This window comes from Petaurus breviceps, unplaced genomic scaffold (genome assembly GCF_028583685.1).
Source record: "Petaurus breviceps papuanus isolate PSGF00001 unplaced genomic scaffold, PetGlider_PUasm1.0 90721, whole genome shotgun sequence".
In the NCBI taxonomy this organism is placed as follows: Eukaryota; Metazoa; Chordata; class Mammalia; order Diprotodontia; family Petauridae; genus Petaurus; species Petaurus breviceps.
Window position 1 is genome coordinate 6,627,252 of NW_027187322.1, and position 12,369 is coordinate 6,639,620.

The window sequence follows — 12,369 nt, forward strand, 5'->3', positions numbered from 1 at the left end:
AGCTCACGCTCACTGCTTCCATGACGCTCTCCATCCCTCCCAGCCTCTGCCGCCTTTTCCTTGTCTCCAGTCCTGCCCAACATCAGGGGCTTTTCCAGTGAATCCTATCTCCTCATCATGTGACCAAAGTACTTAAGCTTTCCTGGCAGACTGGGGCTATTGTTATCCCATTTTACAGTTGTGGAGACTGAGTCGGCCACCAGTGGAGTAACTTGCCCAGTCACACAGCTAATGTTTGAGGCTGGCACTGAATTCAGATCTTCCCTGCTCCAGGCCCTGTGGCACCCCAGCTGCTTCCCTTTTATCTTCCCAGGCCCACTCTGTGATCCATCTTTGTGTTTCAGCAGGGTTTGCTGTATTCGATTGGGCCTCATCATGAGCCTGTAAACTCCCCACACATTAGAACCTCACACTCTTTCTTTAACTCTGTCCTGCCTAGCCTAGGGTAGTGAGCCCCTGAAGCCCAGGAGAGGGGCAAAGGCCTTCTCTAGCAATGAGGGGAAGCGCTGGTATATGCAGCTTGTGCCCTTGGACAGGTGTCTAGCTCTAGGGCATCAGGTCAACTGCTAGTGTGCAGCAGGGGTGGGGCCCCTTTTAGTTACACCCCTTCTGTACAACCTGACATTTAAAATGGGGCAGGTGGGACTGATCCCTGGAGGAGAAGGTTCATGGGATTGGAAATACAACCTTGAGTCCAGTTGTACAAACATTAAGTGTCTTCTGTGTGCCAGACGCTGGGGATATAAAAAGACAAAAATGAAGTCAGCCCTGCCCTCCGGGAGCTTCCAGTCTGCTGGAAGCCGTTACTGCCGGCCTGTGTTCCACTCTCTCTGCCTGTGGCTGCAGCAGGGCCAGCTCGCTCCCCACAGGCTCTGCCCTTACATTCATTTTCCTTTTTAGCCTCTATTTCTTCATCTCTAGTGGGGTGGCCGGCTGGGGCTGGTTTAGCGTCTGAATCAGATGGTAAACACTTATTGAGCACTCTCTATTTGCCAGGCACTGGGCTATGCACTGGGGACACAGCTGGTGATGGAAGACACCCACAGCCCTCCAGGAGCTCCCAGTTGAGTGCGGGAGACCAGATATAGACGGCTGCACAAAGTGAGCTGCATATAGAACAAATGGGAAATAACGAACCCAGGAAAGGCACTAGAATTAAGAGGGCTTGAGAAGCTCCCTATAAAAGACAGGATTTTAGTTGGAACTTGAAGGAAGCCAGTAGGTGGAGTTGAGGAGAGAGGGCATGCCAGGCATGGGGTACCATCAGAGAAAATGCATGGAGTTGGGAGGTGAAGGGTCTTGGAACAGTCAGGAGACACCAGTCACTGCATCAAAAGGTACCTGGGGGGAGGAATGTGGAAGAACACCTGGAAGGTGGGAGGGGGCAGGTCACAAAGAGCTCTGACCATCAGGCAGCACTTTGGGTTTGATCCCGAAGGCTCTAGGGAGCCACAGAATTTACTGAGCTGGGGGGTGAGAGAGAGAGAAATAAAGAGAAAGTATGTGAGACAGAGAGACAGTGAGAGACAGGGTTGAATGTTCACTTTGAAGGCTGAATGGAGCAGAGGGGAGAGACGAAACAGGCAGACCTTCCCCCAGGCTATAGACCCAAGGTCTGGACCATAATGGTGGTAGTGTCAGGAGAGAAGGGGGCAACATCAATGGGCCTTGGCACCAGCTTGGACATGGGCTGTGAGAGATAATGGCCAGTCCAAGGTGGGAGCCTGAGGGTTTGGAGGAGGGGGTGCCTTCTACTATAGTAGGGGAGGTAGGAGGGGGACATTTTGGGAGGAAAGGTCATGTTTTCTTTGGAACATGAGTTGAAGGTGTTTGCTGGCCATGCTGGGCAGCCGAGATGTCTGAAAGATGGTTGGTGATGGGAGATTGGAGGTCAGCAGAGAGGCTGGGGCAGGATGGGGAGCTCTGAGAATCATCTGCCTGGAGATGGTCATTAAATGCAGGGGAGTGGATGAGCTCAGCCAGTGAGGTCATGTAGAGGGAGAGAAGGGAGCTGCCTGTGGTTTGCTGCCAGGGCCTCCAGACCCGGTCCTCAGTTCCCAGGCTTCTCGGCACAGTAACTTTTCCCTAGCCGTCATCGATTCAGCGGCTTCTCTTCTCTTCCCTGCTGCAGCTTCCTCACAACTAGCTGTCTGTCGGGAGTGGAGGCTTTCTTTTGACCCTTCAAACCATAGCACGATTATTGGATCCCTTGCTGTTTTGCCTGCTTTCCCCCTAGCCCTCTTTGCTCCAGATCCTCAGGGAGAGACTCCTATTATAATAATATTAACATAATGAACACAAAAATGCAACCTTGTTTTCTCCAACTTGGAGCAGTCCCCAGAGGCTTATTCTGACAGCAGAGCCAGTGACCAGGCATTTCCTGTGTGTGTGTGTGTGTGTGTGCGTGCGCGCGCACGCGTGTGCGTGTCTGTGTGTGTCTATGTGCGCATTGCATGTGTGCGTGTCTGTGTGTGTGTGTGTTTGATGGGGGTGGGGGGGCATTCCTGGGCTCTGGGCTCCAGGTGAGCTCCTGGGTTTCTGCCTCGTGGAGGGCCTCACAGGTCTCTTTTTGGACTTAGTGACCTGGTTACTAAGATTGGAGCATGCCAGCTCTCCGGCACCACTCAGTGCTAGTTTACAAATGAGTCCTGTCCGAGAGGCTGGGGAGGCCTGCTGCCTCCCTGAGCTCTCCCTGGAGGCTTTCTTGCAGACGGCTTCATTTCCAGATGCCTGCAAATTTCCTGGCGGGTTACATAAGTGTTTGGATCTGACGCCTGTGAGAAGTCCTTCATCCTCAGCTAGGAACAAAGGTTTGTCAGTCACATTTTGGCTCTTCCCTCTCCCTTTCTTTAGAGATGATCAGAGGATTATCTCAGACTTATACGGTGCTCTGAGGTTTGCAGGACACTTTATGTGCATTCTCTCATTGGTAGTCACAATAGTCCTGGGAGGTCAATTTCTGTTATTACCCCCATTTTACAAATAGGGAAACTGAGGCTCAGGTGAAATGCCTTGCTTGAGGTCATACAATTGGGAAGTGTTTGAAATGGGATTTGAACTCAGGTCTTCCTCACACCAAGTCCAATACTATCCACTGCACCAAATAGCATCTTCACAAAATCATCTAAAGGTCACAGATGTAGCAAAAGAGGCACGGAGCTGTGGGTTCATAAATATGAGTAACAAAGAGTGTCCCTGGTGGCGCAGTGAATAGAGCACCGGCCCTGGAGTCAGGAGGACCTGAGTTCAAATCCAGCCTCAGACACTTAACACTTAACTAGCCTTGTGACCTTGGGCAAGTCACTTAACCCCAATTGCCCTCCCAAAAGAGGAAAAAAAAAGATAAAAAAAGAGTGTCCCTATATTCAGAAAGCTGGTATTCTATTCTAGTAGGAGAGCTGGGAGAGGGCAGGAGGGAGGGGGGCTGGAAAGGGGGTAGAGAAGCCCTTAGAGAGGGTAGAGAATTGAGCATGGCTGGCCTGGCTGGCCTCTTGAAATGGTGGGCTAGCCCCAGCATTCACCCACTGGTGGTCATTTAACCTGGAACTTTACAGATGAGGAAACTGAGGCCCAGGAAAGGGAAGGTACTTGTCCATGGTCCCACAACTGGTGAATGTCAGGATATGGACCCAGCACTCCCTGCTGCCCATTTCTTCACTGACCACTGCACCAAGCTGTAGCCTTGGCAATATCATCCCTCGAAAAGACAGTTGCTACACAGTCATTGTTCAGCATGGGAAGTGCTTTGTTTTCCTTTACTTTGGGCCTTGATTTCCCTGACCTAGGTGGATCCTAGCATTATTCCAGGCACCTGGAGGCCAGCATGGATCCTTTTGGAAGCCCCATGGTTCTCTGGGCTCACCCAGTTTGGGAAGAACGGGACTTGGCGGTTTCTGTCTGGATCTTGCTGCTTGTTTTGAAAATAATTTTCTGAATGTCTGGTCTCTGCTTTGGATCTTTTGAGTCCTTAGTGATGTCAATACAAATGAGTGCACAGTCATGGAGTTACCTCACCTTGCTGTTTGGATCTGGGAGTTTTCTAGTAGTTTGGAGAATTCAGAGATTCTTTTTGGAAACGACATTTCCAGCTGCTTTGCATTTGGACCAATTTAATTTTCCACAGTCGAAAGTCTGCTCTTTATTGCATCTGTCAGGTTTTTGAAATTTTTAAATGGTATTCTCCAGTTGGCTATTTCTTCAGTTTTCTTTCTCTCCCCTCCCCCCTCCCCTCCTTTCCAGTCCTCCCCTCCCCCTCTCCTCTCCTTCCCTTCATCCTCCCCTCCTTTCTGGTCAGATTTTTCCATTTTATTTAGTTTTTGCCTTCTTTTGCATTGTCTTAGTCTTGCAGTTTCTCACTTCTTTTCTTTGAAAGTGACCCTTACAGGGTCGCTAGGTGGTGCAGTGAATAGAGCAACGGCGCTGGAGTCGGGAGGACCTGAGTTCAAATCCGGCCTCAGACACTTAACACTTACTAGCCATGTGACTTTGGGCAAGTCACTTAACCCCAATTGCGCCTCCAAAAAGAAAAAAAAGCGACCTTCCCCATCCAAGGACATCTCTTGGGACCCTCCTGTGTGGCTGCTTTTTCCACCTCTATAATTTCTGGCGTCTTCTCTGACTGGGCTGCTCCACAGTATTTTTGGTAACTTTATTCCCAAACCATGGTAGCCCTCTGTTTATTTCTGAGCACGGCTGTCTCATCCCCCTGCCCCCTTTGTATCAGAGGGGACCTTAGAGGTAGGCAGGTGATGGGCCATGGTCCTTTAGGCAGAAGAGGCAGAGCCAGGATGTTTTCCCCTTTATACCCTCTCCAGCCTGGCCAAATTCGTTTACCAGCTGGCAGCTGTCCACATGAGGCTTTCCACTCCTGCTGCCCACTCCCATAGCTTTAGAGTAGGAAGGGACCTTTGAGGCCATTGGATCCAGATTCAGAGCTTTATGCAGGAAAGAACTGAAGGGTCCTAAGCCCATGGCTAATAAATCTGAGGCAGGATTCGAACCGGTCTTTGTGACTCCAAGTCTCCATTCCACCATGCTCCCAGCCTACCCTTCTCCCTTTTCATCCCTGCCCAGATTCCTCAGAGCACAGCAGGGGGTGTCACCTCCTCCGATTCACTGGTCACTGTGACTCCCTTTCTTGAAATTAATTCATATCGTAGAAGCAGGACCTCCCCACTGCTCCAGCTTCCGCCCTCCCCAATCCATGTATAAAGGGGACTCTAAACAAACTTTGGAACTGCAGAACCCACGAAATGACACAGAGAAGCTAACTTTCCAGGAATCAGCCAGCATAGTGCCCTGAGAGCCGAGCCCAGCCCCACCCCACCCCATGGCATTAGCCCCAGGGCGGGCCTGATCAGCTGCCAGCAGGAGGGACTCCAGATCAGCAGCAGCTGTGGCCATTTCCAGATTTATCAACACAGATGCAAAGTTCAAAGTGAGAGGTCAGTGCAGTCTGGACTTTGGGACCCAGTAAGTGGGAGTGCGTGGCTTTTGTCCCTGGGGAGAGAAGCCGCTGAGACTTGGGCACAGCCAGCCAGTGCCATGTGGCAGCTTCAGTTCCTGGCCTGCAGAGTGTAGGGGGACCAAGCACCAGTCTGAGGGGTAATTGCTCTTGCTTTAACCTACTTGGATCTGGATTGCAGTCTAGGGTGGAGGTTCTGGGGTGTGTGTCCAGCTTGCCAGAGTGTGTGGAGACCTCAGAGAGGGCACCCATCTAATACCTTTGGCAGCTGAGAAAACCCCAGCGTTTGGGATGAAAGCTACCCTGTCTGGTGGCAGAGTCCTACTGTGGCAAAAAGCCAAGGGGTCAAGTGACAGAGGGGCGACATGGCCAGGCAAAGGAAACAAAGCAGACAGAAGATTCCAATATTAGACTCCTATTTTGGGGACAAAAAGGAGCAAATCATGGAACAGGAGGAAGACAGTGAAGTCAGAAGTCCTGCACCAAAACCTTCAAAGGAAAATGTGAGCTGGTTACAGGCCATAGAGGACCTTAAGCAGATAAGAGAAGTGGAGGAAAAGTTGGGAAGAGAAATGAGAACAATGCAAGAAAATTATGAAATGAGTCAACAGCCTGACTGAGGAAAATAATACCTTAAAAAACAGACTGACTCAAATGGCAAAAGAGGCTCAAAAAATCAATGAGGAGAAGAATGCCTTAAAAAGCCAAATTTGCCAGATGGAAAAAGAATCTCAAAAGCTCAATGAGGAGAATCATTTCTTCAGAATTAGATTGGAGCAAATGGAAGCTAATGACTTTATGAGAAATCAAGATGATGTTAAACAGATCCAAACAAGTGAAAGAATAGAAGGCAATGTGAAATATCTCATGGGAAAAACCACAGACCTGGAAAATAGATCCAGGAGAGATAATTTAAAAATTATTGGACTACCTGAAAGCCATGATCAAAGTAAGAACCTAGAAATCGTCCTCCAGGAAGTTCTTAAAGAAAACTGCCCTGATGTTTTAAAACCAGAGGGCAAAATAGAGGTTGAAAGAATCCACCAATCACCTGCTGAAAAAGATCCCAAAAAGAAAACTCCTAGGAATATTATAGCCAGGTTGTGGAATTCCTGGATTAAGGAGAGAATATTAGAAGCATCCAGGAAGAAACAATTTGAATATTGTGGAAACATAATCAGGATAACCCAGGATCTGGCAGCTTCTACACTGAGGAATCGAAGGGCTTGGAATATGATATTCCAGAGGTCAAAGGAGCTGGGATTAAAAACAAGAGTCACCTACCCAGCAAAACTGAGTATCATGTTTCAGGGGAAAATATGGCCATTCAGTGGAATAGAGCACTTTCAAGCATTCTTGCTGAAAAAACCAGAGTTGAATAGAAAATTTGACATTCAGATACAAGAAGCAAGAGAAGCATGAGAAGGTAAACAGGGAAAAGAAATCATAAGGAACTCACCAAAGTTGAACTATTAACATTCCTACATGGAAAAACTATTATTGTAACTTATGAAACTTTTCTCAGTAGTTGAAGGGAATAGAAATATATATGTCTGTATATGAGGGTATATGGGCATATGAATACATATGTGAATGTGTTTATATATCTTTACAGGTATACATAGATAGAGGGCACAGGACCAATTTAACAGGAAGGGATGATACTTAAAAGGTGAAATTAAGAGGTGAGAGAGGAATATAATGAGAGGAGATGGGGAGAGACAGAATGGAGTAAACTATCTCACATAGAAGAGGCAAGGGAAAATGGTTACAATGGAGGGGAAGAATAGGAAGGCAAAAGGGAATGGGTCAACCTTGTTCCCATTGATTTTGGCTTGAGGAGTGAGTGAAGTGCACACTGAATAGGGTATCTCACCCTCCAGGAGAGTAGGGGGGGAAGGGGATGAGAGGGGGGATAATGGAAGGGGGGGCAGGCTGGGGGAGAGGGAAGTTGGAAGAACTCACTTTTGAAAAGGGACAGGATCAAAGTAGAGAATAGAACAAGTGAGATGGGATAGGAGCGAGGGAAATATAGCCAGTCTTTTACAATATATCTACCATGTTAATGTTTTGCATTAGCCACACGTGTACAACCTAAACTGAACTGCTTATCTTCCCAGTAAGGGTTGGTGACAAGGGAAGAAGGGAATGAATCTGGAATTCAAAGTGTTAAAATCAAATATTCAAATATGTATATATATATATATGTTATTATTATTAATACTATTTTATGTGTAATTGGGAAATAAGATATGCAGGCACTGGAGCATAGGGATTCACCATGCCCTACTGGAAAAGTCGACAGGGGTATGGGAGAAGATATGGGAGAGAGCAGATTGGAGGAGGGGATATCCTGTGGGACTGCTATTTTGGGGTGGTGGGTAGGGGAAAAAGGTGGTGTAATGTAATGCCAAAAGAAGGCAACTTCCCAGGTTCAAAATACCAGCATAGGGGCTCTCTATTTTATTCAGTGACAAACCAAGAACAGAGAAGATCAAAACATGACATCATTCCAAATACAGCATTTACTAAGTGTGATTAAATAATCTCCGAGTACTACCCCACCCCAGGACCTTCCAATCATTCAATCAATTACAAAGTCTCTGTTCTAAATACTTCTCCACCCCTAGGCTATACCTTCATTTGGTCCACCACAAAACCCCTCTTCCCAAATGGAGATTAGTTTCCAAACATAGGTAAAGTACCTTCATTTGTCAATCACAGAGCACAATAAGGTCAAAAGTTCCCCACCCCTGGATCACAATTGAATCTACCCCAGAGTTACATCAAGTTTAAACACAGCACTTAATACCCAAATGGAGGTCTTTTCTTCATCTTGACACGAGGCAAGTTCTCAGCAATCTTAGTTCCTGGGGAGACAAGGCTTAGCAAGGCCATAAGATACATTGCCAGTCCCTTCATGAATTTATCCTCTGTCTGTAGAACAGTCCTAGAACCCCTGAACACATTAGTAAAGCCCTCTCCCAGGATTTCTGTAAACATACAACAAGAAAATCCTTCTTCAGGGCTTCTGAACCAACAGAAAGGCTCCCAGACCCCTGCAACAACAGCACTGTCCTTCACCAGTGGACAGTATTCACTCTGTCTGCAGGACAGTCTCCAGACCCCTGCAACAACAGCACTGTCCCTCACCAGTGGACAGTATTCACTCTCTGTCTGCAGGACAGTCTCAGGGCTTTTTAGCGAACAGCCAGGTTCCAGGACTTCTTCAACAAAAGGACTGTCTTTCACCAGTGGACAAATCTGGCAAAACAACATCAAAACAGACAGACAAAGTATCAGCAAAACAGCCATGTCTCCTCAGTCCTTGGCAGCTCAGGGAGCAGGTCTCAAAAGTCCAGGGCAATTCAAAGCGGCCACCAGCAATTCTCTTAGTCTCTCTCTCTCCACGAGGTGCTGCTTCCAAAAAAAAAAAAGTTTCTTCTGCCTCTCTCTTGTCTCTGCAAATCTATGTCACCAGCTCCTCCCAGTTCAGGACTTTCTTTTCACATCAACTAGTCCATCCCACAGGTGGGATTAACAAGCTCTGGGTTTTAACACAATCAATTTGAAAACCAAGCCAATACAGGGGAATCTTTAATTGCCATTACTATCACAGGTGGGGGGGGAATTTGTAACTCAAAATCTGGCGGGAGTGATGTAAATCAGAATTTAATAAAGCATTTGAAAAAAATAAAGAACATAAAAAAAAAGAAATAATTCATATCGTCTTGTTCCCCTTGAATGTTAGCCTTGGAAGGAACCAACTGACTCGTTTGTGTCTTTGTATTGCCTGGGCTTAGCATAGGACATAGTAGGTACTCTGTAAGTATTTGAAATAGGATAGAGCTTTAGTTGTATTTTTGGTTGTCTTTGCTTTACTCATTTTAAAAATTATGGTCAGTTTTGATATTCTTGTATATAGCTCTTTCTCTGCTGTGTTTTGTTTTGTTTCTGAATGGTGGTATGGCCTCCAGCTCCCTTCAGTTCCCTATTGGATTGATCCCTTTGGATGAAGTGATTTCTGTGTCCGTCCAACAAACATTTCCTAAGCCCCTATTTAGTGCCAATGGCCAGAGAGTAAGGAAGGGCCAAGAGTCTCTGCAGTGGAGCCCAGGGGTCAGCTTTTGACAGAATGGGCAGTCAGGAAGGGGTGGCTGTCTGCACTGATCGAAGATCCTTTGGAGTCAGGGAGAGTGTCCACCAAACCCTGCTGGGAGTACAAAGGAAAAACCCTGGTGATACCTGGACTTGGGACTTCTCAGCTCTAAGCTCTTTTTAAAGTCTGGTTGGGAAGCCATTAGGGATTGGTTGACAGTCCCCTTGCTGTGGTTGTGGCGCCTGTTCCTGATTGCCCCCTTGACCAGCCTGGCCGCAGATGATGTTCTTGCAGTATGAAAGCCTTATCCTTGGTTTCCCTTTGGTATTCTGCTCTTGGGCTTGGACCTCCATGGATGGGGTGGGCAGGGCACATAGTAGGTCCTCAGGACACAGGCATTTCTGACCATACTCTGCCAGGGGCCTTGGAAGAGAAAGTAAAGTACTCAGTGTTGGGCACCCAAACAGCTTGGAGTGCGTTTAAATAAAACCAACTGGAAATGGCTTTCCATTCTGTGTCAGCTTTTCTCAGTGGATTTGCAGGAAGAAGGTTAAGTCCCTTTCTTATTCTGTCTCATAAATTGTGGGTTTTGGGGGAAAGTTTTCGTGGTGAGCTTGTGCCTTTTGTAGATTCTTTCAGAATCATTCTGCTGGCGTCAGGGTTTGGTTTTGTTTTGTTTTTATAAATATGAAACAAAAGCCTTTAGTCATCTAATCCTCAGGAATGTCTGATCACAAGTGAATTAGGCATTTTATCTAGGACATGTTCCCTCAAAAGGATAAAGTGCTATTGGGCTTTCTGGAGCACTTGCTGTACTTTGTGAGTACCCGAGCAGCCTTGGAACGACAACTGGGCGGGCTGTCTGGAGACTCTGGAGGCCTCCCTCACTCCCACATTTGCTGCCTTCCTGACCCTCCATGCCTCAAATGGAGATCACCAAGGTCCAGCTCTTCCTGGTCCTTGTGGTGCCTCCCAAATGGGAACCCTGAGTGGGTGTGATCTCACCCAAGTGTCCCAAGAGAGCCCAAGGTCAGAACCCTCTTCACTGCCAAACACTTCCAGGGCTTGATCTATATGCATCCTAGCCTAGGTTATTCCACGAAGTTCAGGGTGTGCACTAGTGATGAAATCAGTGCCCTCACGTTCATTCTCCCTTCACATGGAGCTGAGATTCTTCCCAGCATCTGGATAAGGCCAGGAGACAAAAGCAGTTTTCAGCAGCGCCTTCAATTCAAGGCAGTCAGGAAGTATAGTGGGAGAAGTGTTGGGCTTGGCGCTGGGAGGCCCTGGGTTTGAATCCTCCCTCAGATGTTGACCTGTTAGCTGTGTGACCCTCCCTGGTCCGGCTGCTTCGCTCAGCCTGACTCCTCATCTCTCGAGGGCCAGGGCTGTTGTGAGAAGGACCACCCCATGTCCGCTGACATCACCCTCGTCGCCATTGACAGCAGTCGTATTTGGCAAGCATCCCAAGTGTGGAGGGAATCTGGATTTGGTGGAATTGGCCCCGTGTGTGTAATTCAGCTTTTAAATGATGTTGGGAACTCATCCAAAGTCAGGTCCATGTGAGGTCTTGGCCTCTGTGACTCAGTGGCCCTGACGAGCTGCTGTGTGATCTTTCAGATGTGGAAAGCTTCAGCGGGACATTCCATATCTGTCAGCAAGGAGGACGAGGGTGCTGACGACTGGGAAACTGACCCGGATTTTGTGGTAGGGCTTCCAGCTTCTTCATTTTCTTACTTTTTCTTAAATTTATGTCTCCCAATAAAAAAAAAAATGCGTATTTTACACACACACACACACACACACACACACACACGTGCACACACATGTGCACAGACATATACTCTCTATATAAAATGAAAAGGCTGCTGAGGTCTAGCCTTCTCCTATTTATTTCTTTGCAGAATGACGTCAGTGAGAAGGAGCAAAGATGGGGCGCCAAGACGGTGAAGGGGTCCGGGCACCAGGAGCACATCAAGTAAGAGGAGGGGGTCTCTGCTTCCCTCTTGAGCGTGTACACATGGAGGAAGGAAGGGAGCAGGGAAGAGAGCCTGGGATCCCACCGTCTCAGGCCAGGCTTCAGTGGCCTGGCTTAATTATTAATCCATTGTAAGCGGCACAGCCTACATCCCAGATCCCTGTGTCAGTATAGACCTGCCCCTGGGAGCCCTGGTGTGTGGCTGTATATGGAGGTTGTTTCCTTGTCAAACTCCCATTTCTTCACTTTGTCAAGTTTGCCTGGCCTTCTCCAGGAGGAAGTAAATGCCTGAGGGACAGCTTTGTCCTTTGTGCTGAACTCCTCAGCCAAGCCCCCCTCAGTGGGGGAGCCCAGGCCTTGGTCCCCCGTGCCTAGATGGGACTCTATAGGTCAGAGGGCAAACTGACATGTGCCACTGTTTGTCATTCAGCTATGGAGGCCACAAATCAAGAGACCAGGTCCTTAATAAAAGCCAAACATTTCAATTCCAAATAGCTGAAGTCTAAATTCTCAGTTTTTTCAAGAGCAAGGTCACTGAATACATTAGATTAGATAAAGCATGTATTAAATACCTGCTGTGTGTTGGTGCCTAAAAGGTGGAATGAAATTACAAGCTGAGGAAAACCTGGCTCTGCCTGCCCTCAGGGACTTTATATTCTGACTGGGAGGATAACAGGAGGCTGGGGGGGTGGCTTGAAGGAGTAGGCTGGAGAGGCAGGAGAGTCCTGAGAGTCTGGAGCCACAGGGAAGTTGGTGGCAGGGAGGCTGGCGGCGGGGACGCTGGTGGCAGGGAGGCTGGCAACGAGGAGGCTGGTGGCAGGGAGACTG

General features: G+C 47.8%; 1 protein-coding gene across 8 annotated transcripts in view; it reads left to right on the forward strand.

The window, feature by feature from the left end:
* Positions 1 to 12,369, forward strand: part of CTTN (cortactin) — a 46,725-nt gene that overhangs the window by 4,567 nt on the left and 29,789 nt on the right. For 5 of the 8 annotated variants that reach the window (XM_069066547.1, XM_069066548.1, XM_069066550.1 and 2 more), the window contains exons 2-3: positions 11,184 to 11,270; positions 11,468 to 11,541. In XM_069066547.1, coding sequence (XP_068922648.1) covers positions 11,184 to 11,270; positions 11,468 to 11,541 — 161 coding nt within the window. Of the gene's footprint in view, positions 1 to 996; positions 1,102 to 2,710; positions 2,811 to 11,183; positions 11,271 to 11,467; positions 11,542 to 12,369 lie in introns of all 8 variants that reach the window. The other 3 variants (XM_069066552.1, XM_069066551.1, XM_069066553.1) reach the window with 3 other exon arrangements.